Source organism: Ambystoma mexicanum, chromosome 14, assembly GCF_040938575.1.
Source record: "Ambystoma mexicanum isolate Mex_15411 chromosome 14, UKY_AmexF1_1, whole genome shotgun sequence".
NCBI classification, from domain to species: Eukaryota; Metazoa; Chordata; class Amphibia; order Caudata; family Ambystomatidae; genus Ambystoma; species Ambystoma mexicanum.
Window position 1 is genome coordinate 39,744,413 of NC_090940.1, and position 21,257 is coordinate 39,765,669.

The window sequence follows — 21,257 nt, forward strand, 5'->3', positions numbered from 1 at the left end:
TTTTTACCGCACGTTCAAGTGTTGGGAGTCCTCGTGCTTAGCTCTCGAGCTTTACTGCGTGTTTTGCGCTTTTTTTCAGGTGAATTTTCACTTTTTTTCGGTTAATCGAGCCTCAAGCTCCACCGTTTCTACTCCCGTTAACGGCAATCCATTGCGGGATTTTCCTACGCCCCTCAAGGGTGAAGATTTCGTCGAATCAACTTCTTGGAGGATTCCAGAAGATTCGCAGCCTACTTCGAGATGGCCCAGGACACGAGTTTGTCACCCGGTCCCAAGTTGTTTCGCAGCTGCCCTGGATGCGGGCTGCAGAATGTGTTTAAGGAAGACGAACATTCGCGATGCCTCTACTGTCTTCATGGGGACAAGACTCATGTAGAGAAGGACTGCCATTTCTGCAAGAACTTGTCGGAGCGGACCATGAGGGACCGTCGATCCCGTCTCGCAAGCTGGTTGGAGAAGGGCTCGACGGGTGAGAAGAAGAAGAAAGGGTCCGAGCGGGCTTCTAAGTCCTGTGCGGGCGCCCCGGCGACGGGGGCCCAACACCAGGCCAAGCGCCGCGAGTCCGCTGGCTCCGGGAGCGCCGAAAGGTCGGGCTCTTCAGTCGCCAGGCAGGGCGCACCTTCCCCGGCACCGTCAACCACAAGCCAACGCTCCGGTTCGGGGAAGAGGAAGTCCGAGACCCAGGGTAAGCTTCGGGAGAAGCCCCGTCCGATCTCGGAAGAGGGGGAGCGAGGCGTCGCCCCTTCCCCGAAGGAGAGGGCCCGGGACGCACCTAAGGTGGTCAAGGCCCCTACCCAGCAGGCAAAGGCCTCTATCGAGGCTATCGCGGCGACTCTGGCCAAGCCGGCAGAGACACCGCCAGCGGAGACCGCCTCCGGGACTAGAGTTTCCCTGCCGCCAAGGAGGGAATCCTCTTTTCAACCAATCGTCGTGGCCGCCGTGGTGGAAGAAACTAGGGGGGGCACTGTGCCCTCCTCGAGCTCGGAGTCAGCCTCAGAGGAGGAACTGACCGAGGCCGTGAGGACCCTCGAACATTTCGGGAAGGTTCGATCCCGTCAGTAAGTTCCTCGGAAGATAACCGAGGAAGACGACGATGGTGAGGAAGAGCGACCTTCCTTTCCGGCTCAGCCGGATCCTAGGCCTCAGGATGGCTCGGCGACCATTTTGTCGGCCATCCAGTCCTTATGCTCTGAGATAAGGACGAGATTCCCACGGCCCAGGCCAGAGGACCCGCAACCGGGCCCGTCGGGAAGTCCTCAGAACAAACGACGGAGGACCCAACCCTCTCCTCCACTCGCCCCCGTAAGGCCTGCAGTTCCCTCCTCATCCTCCCACGAGTCGGGAGTAGACGGTGCGTTGGGCTCCACGACGGGTTCTGAGGGCGACGACGACGGAACGGGACTCCCGTCTCCCGTCGCGCGGGCCTCGCCGCCCGACGAGATTGGCTCATTCCACGCCATGATCGCCAGGGCGTCCGAATTGTTCCAGCTCTGCCCGGAGGAGCAGAGAAAGGAAGGTTTCCTCTATCAGCGCCGGGAGGCCAAGAGGAAGACGGTCATCGCGGTGCCCCTAATCAATGACATCTGGGAGGAGGGCCTGTCGGTTCTCAAGAACCCCTCCACGGCACCAGCCAAACGGGACCGGTACGAGAAGAAGTACCGGGTCCCCGAAACAGCTCCCCTGTGCCTCAGGGCCCAGCCAATGCCAGACTAGAAAGCGGCGGGGTCAGGAGCCTCGACGTCGAATTCCCCGCCGGACGGCGAGGGAAAGAAGTTGGACGCCATGGAGCGGCGGGTCATTTCGTCGGCGGCAACGACGATCAAAGCGGCCAACTCCCTGGCGATCGTGGCCCGTTACGACAGGGAGCTCTGGTTTAAGCTGGGCCCCATATTGGACTTCCTGCCGGATGACAAGAGGTCCGAGGCCCTGGAAATACTGCAAGAGGGCGACGTGGCGTCGGACCACGCCATAACGGTGGCAACTGATATTGCCGATACCGGGTTCCGCCAGCTGGGCAACAGTGTTTGCCTACGACGACGGGGTTGGCTCCGGGCGACCGACGTCCGTCAGGACGTCCAGACCAGGGTGTTGGACATGCAGTTCGACGGCAGCAACTTGTTCGGGAATGCGGTGGACGGATCCCTCCAAGCCATAAAAACGGACACGGAGACGGCCCGCGCCCTAGGAGCCCTTCAACAACGACGGCCCTTTCGGAGCTCCGGAGGCAGACAGGGTGCATCCAAGGGATCCAGCGGTGGCTCGTCGTCCTACCGCCAGGCGGCACACTCTTCGCCTCAGGAGGCTTACAGGGGTCGCGGCAAGCACGGAGCGCCTCGCCGCCGTCGGCAAGGTGGCCAGGGCGGCAAGACCACCACCTCCAAGCAGGACTGAACCGGCCATGGTCTCGGGCCCCCACCGAAACACCCCGGTGGGAGGCCGGCTGACTAACTTCGTCGGCGCGTGGAAGTCCATCTCCACCGACCGTTGGGTGCTGGATACCCTGGCAAGAGAACACTCTATCGAATTCCTGAAGAAGTGCCCTCACGTTCCACCTGTGGCCAGGAAAGAGAATCACGTCCCGCAACTGCTGTTGGAAGTACGGGCGATGCTCAGGAAAGGCGCCATAGAGCTTGTCCCGAGGAGGCTCCGGGGTATACTCAAGGTACTTCCTCATCAGGAAAAAGACGGGCGGCTGGTGCCCCATCCTGGACCTTCGTCGTCTGAACAAATACATTAGATCACGGAAGTTCAGGATGGTCACCCTCCAGCACGTACTGGGACAGCTGGAGGAAGGCGACTTTCTATCGTCTTTGGACCTGGAGGATGCTTACTTCCACGTTCCCATCCTCAAAAGTCACCGAAAGTTCCTCAGGTTCGTCGTCCAGGGACGACACTACCAATTCAGAGCACTGCCGTTCGGACTGAAGTCGGCCCCCAGGGTCTTTACCAAGTGCCTAGCACCAGTGGCGGCGCGGCTGCGCCTGCAGGGGATTCACGTCTACCCCTACCTGGACGACTGGCTCATCCGCTCAAGAACGAAGGAACTCGCCGTCAAACACACTGCGAGGACCGTCCAGCTACTCACAGACCTGGGATTCGCCATAAACTACCCAAAGTCCCACCTGGTGCCGTCGCAGGTGGCCCTGTTTCTGAGAGCGAAGCTCGATACAGTGAGGCGCCTGGCGGCCCTGTCGGGAGTGCGGACGAACACCATTCTAGGCAAAGTCCAGCGCCTGCTTGCCACGGACGTGGCCAGGGTGAGGTCCATCAAGTCCCTCCTGGGGATGATGTCCTCTTGCATCTACCTGGTGCGCCTCTGCAGACTACGGATGCGCCCTCTTCAAGAATTTCTCGACGCCTATTGGATGCAAGCGACGGGCACCTTCGAAGACAGGGTTCCCCTCAACAAGGTGTTCGGGCGGGCGATTCAGTGGTGGGGCGTTCGAGCGCACCTCACGGCGGGCAAGGACTTTCAGACACCAGCGTACCAGGAGACGGTGACGACGGACGCCTCCCTGGAAGGTTGGGGCGCCCACACCGGAGATCTCCACGCAAGAGGCCTCTGGCTCCCGGAGCAGAGGCTCCTGCACATAAACGTCCTGGAACTCCGAGCCGTGTTCTGGGCTCTCAAATCGTTCCTCCCGTCGCTCAAGGGCAAGGTGGTGCGGATCTTCACAGACAACACCACGACAATGTTCTACATACGGAAGCAGGGAGGCACCAGATCCCCAGCCCTATCCAAGGTAGCACAGGATCTGTGGCACTGGGCGGTCGCCCAGGGGATGTTCCTGGTTCCCTTCCACCTGGCCAGGAGAAAGCAACACCATCGCCGACTTGCTCAGCAGGTAGCTGCGCGCGTGTCACGAGTGGGAACTGCGACAGGATCAGGTGGACCAACTCTTCCGACGATGGGGCAATCCCCAAATCGACCTGTTCGCAACAGCGACGAACTCGAAGTGCAAAAGGTTCGCCAGCAGGTTTCCCCAGCCGAGAAGCATGGGCGACGCATTCTCGTTCCCCTGGGACGGCCTATACCTGTATGCATTCCCTCCGTTGCCGTTGCTGCTTCGACTCATCAGCCAGCTCAAGAGGTCCCGGTGCAGGATGATCCTCGTCGCACCGGTGTGGCCGAGGCAGATCTGGTTCCCGGACATTCTGGACTTGTCAACGTCCCCTCCCATCAAGCTGTCGGCGGACGCGGACCTTCTCTCCAGAGAAGGAGGCGCCATCTTCCACCACGACCCGGCGTCGCTGAACCTGCAGGCTTGGCTCCTGCAGCGCTAGAGTTTGGAGGCTACGATATACCGGCCGATTGCAGAGAGGTTCTTGCAAAGGCAAGGGCGTCCTCGACTCTCAAATGCTACGGTCATAAGTGGAAGAGGTTCTCTGTCTGGTGCCGAGCACAGAAGATCAACCCCCTATGGATTACGGCCCCCCAAGTGCTGCCGTACCTGCTATCGCTGGCAAAGACTGGGCTAGCCCATGCCTCCATTAAGATTCATCTGGCGGCGATCTCCAGATATACCAGAACCACAGGACGGACGTCCCTGTGGTCCCATCGATTGGTAAAAGAATTTATGAAGGGACTGTTCCGGTCGTTCCCGCCGGTGAAGGCCCCGGCCCCGGCGTGGGAACTTAACGTGGTGCTGACCAGGCTCATGGGGCCCCCATTCGAGCCGATGCACTCCACACCGATGAAGTTTGTGTCGTGGAAGACTGCGTTCCTGGTGGCCATTACCTCCGCACGACGAGTGGGAGAGATCCAGGCCCTATCCTGCAAACCACCGTACTTGACTTTCCATGATTCGAGGGTGGTGCTTAGGACGCACCCCTCCTTTATGCCCAAGGTGCCGTCGGACTTCCATCTTAACGAGCCCTTGGTGTTACCTGTTTTCTTCCCGTCTCCTTCGTCGCCGGCCGAGAGGACTTTGCACTCGCTGGATGTGGCTGGAGCGCTGAAGTTCTATGTGGACCGCACAAAGAGTTTCCGGAGGACATCACAGCTGTTCGTGAACTTTGGACCTGTGAATCAAGGGAAGGCTCTCTCGAAGTCTTCTATTTCCAGATGGCTCTCCGGCTGCATCATGCACTCACCGGTTGGCTAACCGACCGCTGCCAGGCCGTCCGAGAGCCCATTCGACCAGAGCGATCGCTGCTACTACGGCGTTCTTATCTGGTGTGCCCCTGCTGGACATCTGCAGGGCTGCTACGTGGAGGTCGACGCACACCTTCACGAAATTCTACTGCGTCGATCGGGATTCCAGGGAGGAGTCCAGGGTCGGCCAAGCAGTGCTGCGCAATCTGTTCGCCTAAGGTGAGCCTGGTGAGGAGGTAAGAATTGCTTAATGTTGAGTTGATGTAATGCTTAATGTTGAGCCTTTGCCACCTCCCGTGGTTGTGCATGTGTGTACTGCTATGTATTCTTTATTCATGAGCATGTGAATCCATGCCAGACCCCATGCTGGAGAAGGAACAAGTTACTTACCTGTAACTGTTGTTCTCCACATGGGTCTGGCATGGATTCACATGCGAACCCTCCCGCCTACCCCTCTGCGGCTCTCTACTTGGTCATACTGCCACTTCACGTGCTACCTAATCTGAAGATGGCTGCCAGAGGCGGGGCTTAGGTAGAGGGCAGTCATTGGCTGTGGTCAGTATGACTCAGAGATCAGTGATTGGTTACTACTACGAAAGACACATCAGAAACGAAACTGATACTGATTTTTTCTTTACCGAGGATTCCCAGCCTGACGACGGGGAATATTCATGAGCATGTGAATCCATGCCAGACCCATGCTGGAGAACAACAGTTACAGGTAAGTAACTTGTTCCAACACTTGCACTCGAGGTTTCAGTTATATATTTCTGAGGCTTGTGGAATCTGCTTAGATCACATGCTGTGCATAGGCCGACATCTAGTGGAAGCTGCAGAGTATTAGTTTGTGTTTCGAAACTCGAAAATGGGCGTCGGCACAGGGCGTGCCAGTAATACTATCCCTAGTGTGACGTCCACTGTACCCAAGATCCCTCACGCGTCTAGGATCCTCAGATTGTTTTTTTCCGCCATACTGGTCGGAAGCATTTTGCAGAGTCCTGTCAGGTACTGTCAGGTTGGAGAGACATTCTTTACATACAGTATCATATATTCATTTGCATTGGGTCAGGGGAGACACATATTTAGTATAGAAAGTTTTTGGGAAGTTATTATGGGTTATATTTTTAAACCGCCAATTTTGCCCTTAACCTTCATTGCAGTCTATGGAAAATGCCCCAAGCCAAGATGGAGGTTCTCAGTCTAAATTCTAATTGGCTGGAGATTGTTTATAGGGAGGACAGTGAACATTCTAAACTGCCTTTCATCGTCTTTGCCCAGCTGAGAGGTCGTGTGCCTTGCAGCTCCTGCTTAACTTGTTCAAGGGTGACAAGTTTCAAGCAGTCGAGCGGAATCTTTGAAAGTATAACAGGAGTCGTGTATGGAGTTTGGTGGAGACACAGGACGGGAGTGAGAAATTTCCAATTTTCTGAGAAAAGAAGTTTTCAAGTCTCAATCACAAGATAAGTGACTTTCCATTTTTGATGAACTTTGTAAAAAGGTTATTAATTTAAGGGATTGAAATCGCAAATCTGTATCTAAAAAAAACTGAAGCGCGTACGTTTGTTTTCATCCTAACGTGTCATTTCAAACTAGCGCGTGATTTTTTTCCCGTTACTTTGAGCCTGCGCGTGTGACTCTGCGCGTGAGAGTGAAGCGCGAGCGTGAACTTTAGACTCACGTTTACTGTTCATATACGCGTGGGTTTTTTCTACGTGAGTGTTATATTACGCGTTTCGTATCTGCGCAAGAACTAATCTATGTGGAGCTTTCGCGCGAGCTCTCAGAAGTGTCACGTGATAAAATAAAAGCGCGTGTGCTTTTTTTCCCGCAATTTGGTTTTTGCGCGTATGCGTATTTTTTCGTGGGTTGGACTTTAGCGCGAGTGAGTTTTTATCGCGTCTTGGACTTTAGCGCGTGTGCGTCTTACCCGCGATTCGGATTTTCAGCACGTGTGCGTATTTCCTGCGACTTGGAGAAAAGCGTGTGTGTTTTTTCCCGCAGTTTGTATTTTAGCGCGTGTGCTGGCTTTCCACGTGAAGATTTCATCGCAAGTTTAAAATTCGTTCCTGAGTAAAAGACACTCTAAAAAAGAATATATAAAAACAAATACAAGAACTTAAAAGAACTTCCTTAAACTTATTTGAAGAACTTTAGACCTTGTTCAAGAATCTTGAGGTTGAGAAGACGAACTACAAGGTTAAATATTACATTCATGGACCTACTGAGAAGGCTGAATGATCTTTAAGATTCTGGTCCACAAGTAAGGAAGTCTTGTCTGCTTATCACTTCTCCGGGCATATTGAAGAGAAGTACCAGGTATGGATTTTTGACTATTTTGGTAAAGGATATAGAGTTTACGGTTAGTATAGTAACCCATTGAGTAATGAGGTGTATTGCATGTTTGTTTTAACTACAGGTGAAGAACCAGCGAGTTGATAGCTTCCAGCCTGGTGTTTTTCTTTGTCCCTTCCCCCTTTCCCCTGAAAGTGAGGTAAACTGAGCGGTTACATATATATATGTAAGCTCAGAGTGCCACATTTTGGGTGGATTGTCGGGGGGTTCAGCAGCTTCCGCAGACACCAGGATCTGAGCATGACAAGTCCCCTGGCCTTTGCCATACTTTTGCTAAAATATTTAAAATATTAATCTATTGACATCCTTCCCCACCCCAACGTCGAACTTCGACACTCGACGCCTACTGGAGAAGAAATCGACCGTCGGCTGCTGCACGGCGGATTTGGGCCTCAGAAGGCCTCTGGCCTCGGCCCGGGCCTTGGAAGGCCTTTGGCCTCGGCCGTGCAAGTAGGGAGAGTGGGGGGTTGTACATACTCTACACTCTTGGTATATAGGTACACCTTATACATTTCCTACACTTAACAGCCCGCTGCCTCAAGGTGCATATTGAGGGTACCCCTTTTCAATTCTGCCCCAAGTGCAATCGCAAATACCCTTGGGTCGACAGGCACACCACGTGCAATCTCTGCTTGCCGAGGGACCACCCCGAAGTGAACTGCAGAGCGTGTAGTAGGTTTAAACCTAAGACACTTAAGGACCGTTCGACGAAGCGTTGGGCCCACCACGCCAGGCAGGCGGCCATGGCAGTGGAGGGCGCCTTCAGCGACGGCAGCGACGCCGTACTTTCGGACGGCGAGGGCATTACGGCATCGAAAGACAGCCGAGCGCAGGTCCCCGACCTCGGAAGGTCGTCCGGCAGGGCGGCTATGGGGAAGACCACCGGCGACACAAGCGCTTCACACACTACACACTAAACACACAAAGTCCAACCGAAACTCGACGACGTCGAGTTCTCGGAAAGAGGCACAAACAGAACGGTCCGAATCGGTGTCCTCTAGGCGTTCGTGATCGCCGCATGACTCCAGGCAATCATCCACTCTTGCCAAGAGTGCCTCGCTCCCTAGGCTAACAGAAGTTCGATCGTCGGAGGACGAAGACGACTTCCACCCCCAGGCCGCACTCCAGGAGTCGGAGCCCGCAGTCAAAATCAGCGAGGCCCCACGCTCGAAGGACAGGGACCCCACCCCCGATCCTCGACGCCAGGTGTCGAAAACCTCCGGAGCCACTAAAGGACAGGGAAAACATTTTTCCACTCACGGGGAGGGGGAAAACAGCAGAAGAAGCACCCTTTGCACTCTTCCACACCTGTGAGACTCACCACTCCCCTTAAACAGACAGACAAAACCAGGTCTACTGATATGTCTAAAACCAGCAAATCTACTCAAGATAAATACCATAGACTTGCTGAGAGAGTCATTCCCAGTTCCAGAAAATGGTCGAGTGAAGACATAGATAGGGTCATGTCAAGGATGTCTTCTTTGGCTGATTTTTATGATAAATATCCAGAACATTTCCTCTCGTATGATCCACAAGGGGCGACACCCTCAGGCTCTAATGATCCTATCCCCCCCCCCAAGTAAAAAGCCCCGTTTTTGAAACACTGATGAGGTCAGACCCCTTCGAGGTACAACCATACTCAAGACCATACTCTATCAAGGAGAGGCTTCCTTTGGTGAGGACCAAGAATTTGGCATGGTAGAAGAGCAAACCGCGACGGGCTACTATGGGGATGATGAGGACCAGGAAGAGGAAGACCCGGAAACATACAGAGTAGATTCCCCGGTAGAGAACGAAGCCCCGTTTACCGATTCCCCGGTCGATAACCAACCCCTCCTAAACGAGGTTCTCGCACGCACAGCAGAACATTTCCATATTGACACCCACGGTGTCCAGGAGGAGAGGGACTTCGCAGAAGAGTTAGTGGGAGAAAGGAGGCCTGTTGCCCAGACCATCCCTATCCTTAAGTCCATTCAGCGCAGAATAGACCCGTCCCTGGTGAACCCGAACCTCACCATAGCAGTCAATCCCAGGGTTGAAAAACTTTTCAGGGTGGCCCAGTCTGACCCTCTCTATATAAGAGGACATCTGAAGCCAGACTCCCTAGTTGTCACCAACACTCGTAAGAGGGCTGGAACACCCTTGTCATCGTCCGAAGCTCCTCCCGGCAAGGACAGCAAAAAACTATAGGGTTTCGGCAGGAAAGTAGCCTCAACGTCCGCCTATCAAGCAAGGATTGCAAACTCCACCACCCTGTTGGCCAGCTACAACTGCCATCAGTGGGAAGAAGTCGCGGCACTCATAGCCTCTGCTCCTGAACCTTTAAAGGGCCAGTTAGCTCGGATTTCCGCAGAGGGTAGAGCCGTGTCTGGTTGCATTTTGAAAGCAACCTTCGACGCCGCGGACAACGCAGGCAGATTGATAGCAGAAGGCACTGTTATCAAAAGACATGCGTGGTTACGGCAGTCTGGTTTTAAGGCAGAAACCCAGGCATCATTGTTGGACAAACCGGTGGAAACCGATCTGTTGTTTGGTAAGGCGGTCGAAGACGCACTGAAGAATGCCAAGGACGAATACGAAACACTCAAGTCCCTTGGCCAGTTAACCAATAAACCCCCTAACCAGAGAGGGAATAGTAATTTTCGTCGCCCACACGCCCAAAATTCCCAGAGGGGATCTAACTATTCCCAGGGGCAGGGTACACAGTGGAACAACAACCAACAGTCTACCCAGGGTTACGGCAGGGGTAATAGGAGAGGTTGTGGTAAAGACAGAGGCAGCCCCAGCAAGGGAGGCGGCACGCCTCCACCAAAGCAGTGACGCTCAGTTCAGGGTCCCTTCTCACGCAACCCCAGTAGGGGAACGCATTTCCAACTTCATCCAGGCTTGGGAACGGATCACATTAGACAGATGGGTGCTGTTAACAGTATCCACAGGATATTGTATAGAGCTACTGCAGCGTCCCCGGAACCATCCTCCACGACAAAGAGTACACTCTTTAGAACATCAGAAGATTCTCCTCGAGGAGATCGCCATTCTGCTAGAAAAGGACGCGATAGAACTCGTCCCGGGACACCAGGTAAACAAGGGTATTTATTCAACTTACTTCCTTGTGCCAAAGAAAGATTTGACAATGCGCCCAGTATTGGACTTACGGCCTGCCAACAAGTATGTCAAGCCCCAAAAGTTTCGTATGACCACGCTACAAGAAGTAATCCCCTCCTAAAAAAGGGGGATTACATGGCAACCTTGGATATGAAAGATGCTTATTTTCATATTTCCATGTTCCCAGCGCACAGAAAGTATTTGCGCTTCAAGGTGGACAGTCGACACTACCAATTCAAGGTACTGCCCTTCGGGATAGCTTCGGCACCAAGGGTATTCACCAAGGTACTGGCGGTGGCGGCTGCACACCTACGCAGGGAGGCAATCCCAGTGTACCCTTATCTGGACGACTGGCTCATAACGGGGGAAACCCCAGGAATTTGCAGGACAAACATTCAAAGGACTATCGACCTCCTCCACGAGTTAGGCTTCTCAATCAACGCCAAATCTGTCCAAGCTCTGTCCAAGCACCTCCAAACAATTCCTAGGAGCAATCCTAGATACTCAAGAGGGGTTGACCTTTCCTTCAGAAGAAAGAATTCGGAATATACTACTGCAAATTCCGCATTATCAGTCCGGTCAACAAATAACGGTACGCAAAGCAATGCGTTTACTGGGCATGATGGCGTCATGTATTTACCTGGTCCCCCACGCGCGCCTGCGCATGCGTCCCATGCAGGAATGGTTGGCGAAACGGTGGTCTCGGGCAACTAGTCAGTGGGACGATCTAGTGGTCGTTTCGCCAACACTGGTACAAAGACTTCACTGGTGGACAAGAGAGAATCTCGCACAGGTGAAAACCCTTTTTTTCGATCCCGAAGTACAGGCAGTAGTCACTACAGATGCATGTCTGACGGGGTGGGGAGCTCACCATCTCCACCACACAGCTCACGGTCTCTGGTCTCACTCAGTGCGCAAGAACCACATCAACCTGCTAGAGCTTCTGGCAGTATTCAGAGCGCTTCAGGCGTTGGAGCCCCACCTACTAAACCTGTCAGTGCAAATCCGGACGGACAGCACAACAGCCATGTTCTACCTGAAGAAGCAAGGAGGGACTCGCTCGCCAAATCTGTCCCAGCTTGCCCAGAAAATCTGGATATGGGCACTCAGACGGAACATCTTCCTGTCATCACAACATGTTCCAGGGGAGCTCAATTCCCTAGCGGATGCTCTGAGCAGAGACTCCCTCCCAGAGGAACACAAATGGGTTCTACATAGAGAGGTCGTAGAAGATCTCTTCTCTCAGTGGGGTTTCCCCACTATAGACTTATTCGCCACAAGCGAAAACAGACAATGCCCAGGATTTGCATCCAGGTTCCCCCAACCAGACTCCCAGGGGAACGCCCTGTGGATGAACTGGTCAGGGATGTTTGCGTACGCTTTTCCACCAACTCCTCATCAGGAAAGTGGTGAACAAGATAAGAGTCGATGACGCTCGTCCTGGTTGCTCCCATGTGGGCAAGACAACCGTGGTTCCCACACCTACGCAGGATGGCGGTGTGCAAGCCCATCAAACTTCCAGCCTGGTACAACCTACTGTCCCAGCACCAAGCTCAAACAGTGCACCAGCAACCCAACTCAATGAACCTGGCAGTGTGGCTCCTGAGGTCATAGAGTTTGGACATCTCAATTTGCCACAGAGGTGTATGGACATCCTAAAGGAATCTAGGAAACCAAACACAAGGCACTGTTACTTTGACAAGTGGAAGAGGTTCGTTATCTGGTGCCAGAGTAGACAAATCAACCCGGTTGATTGCACTCCTTCCACTATTGTTACATACATGCTCCACCTGCTAGATGCAGGATTGGTTTTTAACTCACTGAAAGTACACCTGGCAGCCCTGTCGGCTTACACCACTTCCCATAGCAAGGTTTTGTGGTGGAAAGTACCAGTAGTTAAAGCCTTCATGGAAGGAGTAAAGAGACTTCACCCTCCTATTTCAAACCCACCACCAGGGTGGGACCTTAATGTGGTGCTAGCCAAGCTCATGGGCCCCCCTTTCGAACCCATGCATAAAAGCAGTCTCAAACACCTGACTTATAAAACGGCCTTCTTAGTAGCTATTACTTCTATAAGAAGGGTCAGTGAAATTCAGGCTCTGTCAGTGCAGGATCCCTTCTTTACTGTCCATAAAGACAAACTGGTTTTACGCACACACCCTAGGTTCTCACCTAAATTTATATCAAAATTCCATGTAAACCAGTCCATCGAGCTTCCGGCTTTCTTCCAGGACCCGCAAAGCTCGGCTGAGAGGAAACTACACACCCTAGATGTGCATAGGGCGGTCCTCTACTATGTAAATAAAACCAGACCGCTAAGAAAAACAGATCAGCTGTTTGTCCCCGTAGCTACAGGCAGAGAGGGGGATCGCGTCTCGAAAGGTGCCATCTCGAAGTGGATTATTAACTGTATCCAGCTGTGTTACTCACTCTCTGAAAGAACTCTGCCTTTCACACCAAGAGCCCACTCTACTAGAGGCATTGGGGCCACTCTGGCTTTCATTGCAAATGTACCCCTTGACACCATTTGCAAAGCAGCTACTTGGAGCTCTATTCACACTTTTACTCAGCATTACTGCATTGACACCCATTCCAAGGCAGATACACAAGTGGGACAAGCGGTTATAAGACACTTATTTGCTCATGACCCTTCTCACATCCCACCTCCTTCTTCAGGTACTGCTCGCTAATCTATGCACAGCATGTAATCTAAGCAGATTCCACAAGCCTCAGAAGGGATACATTACTCACCGTAATCGTATTTCTGATGCTTGTATCTGCTTAGATTCACATGCGACCCACCCTTCCTCCCCTCTGAGAGAAGGCGCATGATTGCTTGTAGTCTTACCTTTCTGTCTGTCTGCTTGGATTATCTGTACTCACGCTACTCCTCATGCTACCTCATGTCAGAAAAAATACAATCTGAAGATCCTAGACGCGTGAGGGATCTTGGGTACAGTGGACGTCACACTAGGGATAGTATTACTGGCACGCCCTGTGTCGACGCCCATTTTCGAGTTTCGAAAAACAAACTGTAATACTCCGCAGCTTCCACTAGATGTTGGCCTATGCACAGCATGTGAATCTAAGAAGATACAAGCATCAGAAATACGATTACGGTGAGTCATGTATCCCATTTGTTTATTTACACATCAAGTTTTAATTGAGCATTCTTTAAAAAGGCCATTGTTTGTAACAGTTAAGCACACTTTGGAATCACTTTTCAAAATCAATAAAGTTGGTGAATACTCTTTGCAAATGCAAATACATTTCCCCTACACCCTGAAGTGACTTCAATAACAAGGATAGTATTGCATTTATATATAACACCAATATACTTATCAAACTCTGCGTTTCAGAAAGGAAGGGTCAAGGAAAAATAGAAAGGTTAGAATATATTTTCTTATCAAGTGAGGACAAATTGAATCTTCCAATGAAATCTTGGTAAGCTTTTCCCAGCAGTTCAACAAATTACAACCTATTGAAGGACAAGCAGTGCCAAAGTCAATGGATTCAGAAAGGTGCCTTTTGGGATCCAGGACAGCCAAAGACAATTGGACAAAGTCTATAGTTCTGATGTACTTTTTGAATAAAAGTATTTCACAAAGTCAGATATTTCATTAAATCACTGTAGGAACACAAGCTGTTAAGCCTGTGTAAAAAGGAGTTGAAATCAACTCGGAAAGTTAAGCAAGTGCAAATCTCAAGTGAGAAAGCATGACTTAAGGCAAGAAGGTAAGTACCCCAAGCCCAAAAAGTACCTCTGCTTAGAAGAAAAGTGGTCCGGTTGGATGTCTTGCTACAGCCATGCAGACCCTGGTTCCTGAGCCTCAGTCTTGGGGTCAAGAGGTAGGACATCTGGAGGGGTCCTGTGGCGGTACTCGGGAAGGACATTGGCAGCTACGTGCTCCCTCCGATTCAGCGGCACTTCGCCGATCGAATAACTGTGGTTGGACTTTTCTTGCTCCATCGGTCCGGGACTCTGGTGACGGGACTCTGGTGAGGGATTTTCCGCTTCTGGAGTGTCCTTAGAAGGCTCCTGGAGCTTTTAGCTGGATTTGTTCCGTGGCAGACGTTGCACTTGGTTATAGACAATTGACCACTGCAGCAACGGAGAGGAACAGCAAATCGGGGATTGCGCCAAAGTGGAGTTGGTTTTGGGTTTAGTTGGTCCCACTAAACTAAGGGGAGAAGTTGTTCCGTCCGGAGCTTCTCTGTCGATACGAAAAAGGAAGTCAGCAGAGCAGCAGGACTTTACCGGTACTTCGAGGTCCAGGAGGTTGCAGCGGGCTTCTCTTCACATTTTGTGCTTCGGATGTTTCTTCCAGTGCTCGACTCTGCCTCTAGTCCCAAAACCCTCGCCTTTTAAGCAAGTTTTCCCATTCATGCACAGCCTAGGCTGTCAATCACACAGCAGGGTGGCTGTCATTTTAAGTCTTCAGGTCTTTTTTTGTTCGGGCACTCCTAGAGACAAAGGACAGGGAGTTTTGGGACCCTCCCTCATAGCCTGTCCTTTCAGACACACTGGAGCCAGGGGCGGGCTTCAGGGCTGAAGCCCACCAAAGGCAAAACACACAAAGGGCTCAAACCTGTCTCGCCTTAGAGTAAAAGCCAAGAAAGACCTCACAAACAGAAAATGGCGAAAAAAGACTGGCCATTTTGACAAAATGGACACCCATGGGTGCTGTACTGCAGCTGAGGGTTCAGTCGGCGGTAAAAATGCACACTGGTAGTAAAAATTAAACCACTGCCACCAGCCATTTAAAGTAGTGAGGTAACAAATGTTACATGAGAAAGTAGGATAAGGGGCTTCGAAGTAACCCCCCAGCCCTCCACATAAGATGGTGTGTGCTGGACCTAAAAAGTAAAAAGGTAAGATCAATTTCACCTTACTATTCTTGGGAACAATAGTTCACCCAGGAAAAGGTATTTAAACCTTAAGAGAAATCCAAAGGACTTCTCAGTGACTCTGCACTGAAGGTTCTGTGTGTCACTATCCAAAAAGCAGATTCCTATGGAGTTTGTCAGACTCCAAAAACAGTGAAAACATAAAATCCAGATCGGGGGAAAACGCATATGCGAGTGAGAAAATGATCCCACTCACGCAGGAGTTAAAATATAAAAGTCCTACCTCCAGCAAACGAGCTGGGGGTCTCTATGGTGGGAGGATTAGTGCAGAAATGAGAATTCTCCCTAACAAGGTGAGAGTTTTTCCAGGCAATTTCCCCACTCCAACTGACCACGACACTGGGACATGCTTGAGTCTGTCTTTCCCCAGTGTGTAAAGGGAATGTACATGCGTTTGTGTAGGGAAGGGGGGGGGTTACAATATTCATGTACTTGAACAGGAAAGAGGGAGTAAAGGTTTTAAAAGGGGGGGGGGGGGGAATACTGCATCTCACCATTCAGTGTCCCAGTCCCCGAAGACCCCTCACCCAGGCGATCCTCCCACTCTGGTCCACCCTCAGGGTCTGGATCCAAAGGCGATGGCTGTGCCCTGGCCACCTGCGCAAAGATTCCCGGGGTTTGGGCCGTGAAACACTTTCTGGTTTTTCACACTTCTTTCAAAATGCATCTAACTCAGTTGAAAGAAGCCTCTGTGCACTTGATGTACGGAGGGCGGTCTTGTACTATGTGAACAAAACTAAACCCTTAAGGAAAACAGACCTGCTCTGTTTCCAAAGCACCTGGGAGAGAGGCCGATCACATATGAAAAAACGCCTTCTCCTAATGGATAGTCGAGTGCACACAGCTCTGCTATTCCCTATCCAAAAGAGTTTTACATTTCACTTCCAGGGTTCACTCTACCAGAGCTACCTTAGTCTTCATTGCAAACGTCCATCTAGACGTCATTTGCAAAGCTGCTACATGGATTTCCATTCATACTTTCACACAGCATTATTGCATTGACAATTACTCTAAAGCAGATTTGCAAGTGGGACAAGCGGGGGAAAAAAAGTATCTATTTGCAGCTCTACCTTCTCACATCCCACCTCCTTATCCAGATACTGGTTGCTAATCTATGCAGAGCATGTGATCTAAGCAGATCCACAAGCCTCAGAAGGGATGCATTACTCACAGTAATCGTATTTCTAATGCTTGTATCTTCTTAGATGCACATGCGCCCACCCTTCCTCCCCTACTGGAGTCGAAGGCGCCTAGATGTTTTCTGGTTTATTACCGTTTCTGCTTTATCACATCTGTACTCAAGTTACACTTCATGCAACCTCATGTCAGAAACAAACAATCTGAGGGACCTCGAAGAGTGAAGGACCAGGGGTACAGTACACGTCACACTAGGGATAGTATTACTAACGCACCCTGTCGACGTCTGGTTTTGACTTTCAAAAGAATAATTTTGTAATACTCTGCGACTACCATTAGGTGTCGGACTATCCAGAACATGTGAATCTAAGCAGATACAAGCATCAGAAATAAGATTACGATGAGTAATGTATCCCATATAATAAACCACTGTTTTTACATAATTCTAAGGCTGTACGTTTTTCTTTGAACCATATGTACTACACGTTCTTTGTACCTCTCTACAGCCCTCTCTCCCTCCTGTGATAAGCCTGGCTTCTCTGATACACTACTGTTACCTTGAGTGATGCAGACCTCTACTAGTAGTTGCAGCTCTGTACTGCCAAGTAGAATAGTTAGTCTTTTGGGTGGATTTTAGAAAAACTTTCCTAACCCTGAAGAACTACAATGTTGCTGGGGAGTGGGGGTCTTTTTTCCTCCTCTTCAGAGCGCAACCTCTGTAGCTGCTGGATGGGTTTTGTGAACTCTCGAGTACTTTGTGTATGTTAACATGCACTGGGGTTGGTTTGCAAATATTCATGTTTAGATAGTATTGTAAAGCATTGCTCACCCTGTAGTCGATTGATACTAAAATAAGACTTTCTAAGGAAAGCAGAGTTTTTTGCGCAATGTAATGCTCTTCACCTGCATTTGTAGATCTACAGCCACGTGGCCTTTGGACCCTCCGAAGGATGAGAAGCAAGGCTGGAGGCACATTCGCATCAAGCAGATGGGCAAAAATGCCAGTGGCCAAACGCACTACCTATCGCTGTCTGGCTTCGAGCTCTATGGCACCGTGAATGGGGTGTGCGAGGACCAGCTTGGTACGCATTTTAACGTACAGTTTCTACGAATGCCCCCCACCCCAGCGGCCATCCCTCCTGCGCCACATCCTGCATCAGGGATACTGTCTGGTGAGCTTGGAGGAGTGTGTGGCTGTACAGATAAACCATGCAATTTTAGTGTGTAATTCAAAGGTTGAGCAGCAACCAGGCATAATAGACAAACTACTGCTGCTGTATAATTAAACGTGGGTATACAGCTCCATTGTTTTCATAATAGTATTTGCCATGTGCAGTTTTTCTAGGTAAATCGATACTTGTAGAATGTAACCACCCTGAGAGGTACTTGATAAGAATTCAAATGCAGCCTTTAATAGCAGTCGTAAGGAGCATAGCTAGACTTTGGGTTCTGGCCTAATTCTGTAAAAACCTTAACTCTTTCCACTGTCTAACCTCATGAATAGCTTTACTGTCTGACCTGTTGGAATACTCTGCTCTGCAACTCGAGGGATGTTGCTGCTGCGTCAGCCCAGGGAGGGTTATGCTGCGTATAGTGCAGACCATGAAGACTTGTTTTATTGGGGAAGTAACATTGCTACCAAGGGCAATGGGCATCACCCGACTCCCCATATAGTTTCTGGAAGGGTTGGAGCGCCTGCCCAAAATTTCTTGTGAATCATGTCTGACATTCACATAGGCACAATTATTTGTGTGCAGATATTGAGGTATTTGATTGCAGCTCCTTCCCATAGCTTAGATACAGGTCTGACAAGCATCTGTTCTTGTGCACCTCCTTCTGTGTCCATTACCTCCAACACTACATTTTCCAAGTGATGGCTACCCACTGCGTTTGTATTAATTACTGTCCCTGCCATGTCCCATGTCCTCTGCAGGTAAAGCGGCCAAGGAAGCTGAAGCCAACCTGCGGCGCCAGAGGCGGCTTGTGCGCTCCCAGGTGCTCAAGTACATGGTGCCTGGAGCCCGTGTCATCCGTGGAATTGACTGGAAGTGGAGGGAGCAGGACGGGAGCTCACAGGGGGAGGGCACAGTGACGGGTGAGCTGCACAACGGTGAGTGAGTGCTCTAAAGTGAGCACTATCACAGGGGTCGGGCATAGTGACAGTTGACCTTCTCACTGGTAAGTGAGCACTCACCTCCATTTATACTATTCCAGAGAGAGACACTCTGGCAGGAGAGCTGCATAAATTGGGGAGCACTAGCCCTGTGTGTTCTAGTAAGTGGAAGGACACAGTGACTCGAAAGCTGCACAGCTTTTCTAGAGCGCCTGACTCCACTCATTATTTTGTAGATACAATTGGAAATGCGGTAAAGTGACACAAACTGTTAAATGATTGATCGTTATGCTCTGTGCATATTACTATAAGGGTTGGGCAGGGTGACTGTGAAGTTGTACAATGAGTGACTGTTATTACTATAGTGGGATGTCATGGTGACTGGAAGCATACATTGGTGAATGAGCTCTTTGAGGGCACACTGATGGGAGCATTGTGCAAATGTGAGTGAACACTAGGCTCCTTATGTACAGTCCGAGGGGGCATGGGCACGCTGCCTGGCAAGCTGCACAAGGGTGAGTGAGCGCTCTGTTTCATGTATACTACCACCTGGGGAGTGGGTTGTGACACTGGAGCTGTGCGACAGCGAACAAGTGCTTCAACCAAGCTGCACGTAGATTCATGTGTACCATCAATGAGAGGTGATTTGGGAGTTGACTTTGGAAATGAAACTCGTGAATGGGCCCTCTCGAGTACTTCCACAGGGCATGCTGTTAAGTGAAAAGGTGCACATTGGTGATTGTGGGATTTCTACTGGGGGTACTGCATCATGGGGCAGTGGTCTCTGACAGTGAAGCAGAAAAATGAGTGTGCACTGTGTTCCATGTGCACTCACTTGGTTGGGGATCACTGACAGTAGAATCTGCACAATTGTGAGCAAGCCTTCATCTCAGAGAGATGTTCTATTATTCTGAGCAAGCTTTCTGATCAATGGCCAGTATGGCGGAGTTCCTAGCATGAAGGAAACGTCGCTCGCTACAACATTAAAACACCATTGGCCTGCGAAATGCATAGTTTTAATTACCAACTGTCGGTGAGTTCAGAGCATTTCTGTGCAGTGGCTCCTGTTTGTTGTTTATAAAGAAATCCCCTTGTCTGTTTTTGTAGAGCAGATAACAAAAGGAAGTTCCTTTAATTGTTTTTACTTTTCACTTTTACAGCATAGCCATCACACAGGACCCACCTGCACATCCCTACCTCTGCCAACCTCACGTGGCACAAACATTCACTCAACATTCTACGCATGTGCATGAAAGCACCCAAGCTCCTCACAGCATTGTGTATCTAACCATTAGAACAGATTATAGGATGGTTTCCACCAAAGCCATGGTGGGAGGTTTTTGAAGACCTGGGCTGGTGTGGGATTCGGTGAAGCCAACCTGGTGGGCCTGCAAAGGTTTTTTAGACAAATGTCAAGCCATTAGCTCCCTTGGTAACAAGGCTGAGGCATCAGGCGAGTCTCAGTGGAGCAGTGGTTTAGTGTGATGTACAATTGACATCAGAGAAAGGTCATTATTTGTATTGTCCATATACCTTTTTTTATATTCGACAAATACTATTTATGAAGAACACGTGCATTAATGCAAAAAAAGTAGCACTGCAAACTAGGCAAAGCAGAATATGCACATATACCACTAACAGTCAAAATGGATTTCACACAAATTTAGTATTCCTATGGTTGAAAAGGCATTTCGAATGGATTGTGTCCTCCCATGTATTCCTCATCTTTGATAATCTTTCCAGCTTCATCTGCTTTGGAAAAATAATTTCTCGACTGAGGGCGCTGTTCGGTAGCGTTGATAACTCTCTCCCTCGAGGGCATCCATCTGATCGTCGACGTCATCCGCAGTATATGTAGCATGCAGAGTGTTAGGGAGAATTCTCAGAAATGTGCTAATTCCCTCCAGCAACTTTGCTGGATTTTGAGGACTTGATTTTTTTTAACCTGGAGAGAGTGAGACCCTTTTTCCCACTCTCTCATGTATTTTAATGTGATTTTGAACACTGTTTATTTTGGTTGTGGCGTCTGCAAACTCCATAGGCATCATCTTGCAATGGCACAGGGAAGTCTTTCAGATTTCCCAAAGGTTTGAATACCTTCTCAGTGTTTCCCAGAGCAGTAAAGTGAAATTGACTTTACTTACCTTTGTAACTTTCTAGACCCAGCACACACTATCTTACAATAGGGTGCTGGAGGGGTTACCTAGGATCCCCTTTGTCTATCTTCTCATGTAACATTTTTTATGTTACCTTTTCCACACTGAATGGCTGGTTGCAATGGTTTCGTTTGAACTACTGTGGTGTGTATTTACCACGGGCTTCGTTCGCAGCTGCAGTGTCAAAATGGCCCCAGTCGTCTTTTTTCACCATTTCTTTGTGGAAAGGTCCTTCTCCAGATTGACTCTGTGCGCCAAACCAGGTTTGGTCCAATTGTTCGCTTTGCCTTTTGGCGGGATTCACGAGTGAAGCCCCCCTCTGGCTCCAGGGTGTCTGGGGTAGGCAGGCAGTGAGGGAGGTGCCCGAAAACTCCCTGTGCTTAGTCTCCTA

General features: G+C 50.4%; 1 protein-coding gene across 7 annotated transcripts in view; it reads left to right on the forward strand.

Moving 5' to 3' along the window:
* Window positions 1–21,257, forward strand: part of HECTD1 (HECT domain E3 ubiquitin protein ligase 1) — a 1,011,111-nt gene that overhangs the window by 575,662 nt on the left and 414,192 nt on the right. For 5 of the 7 annotated variants that reach the window (XM_069638480.1, XM_069638479.1, XM_069638478.1 and 2 more), the window contains 2 exons: window positions 17,513–17,769; window positions 18,531–18,707. In XM_069638480.1, the coding sequence (XP_069494581.1) occupies window positions 17,513–17,769; window positions 18,531–18,707 (434 nt within the window). The remainder of the gene's footprint in view (window positions 1–17,512; window positions 17,770–18,530; window positions 18,708–21,257) is intronic. The other 2 variants (XM_069638481.1, XM_069638484.1) reach the window with 1 other exon arrangement.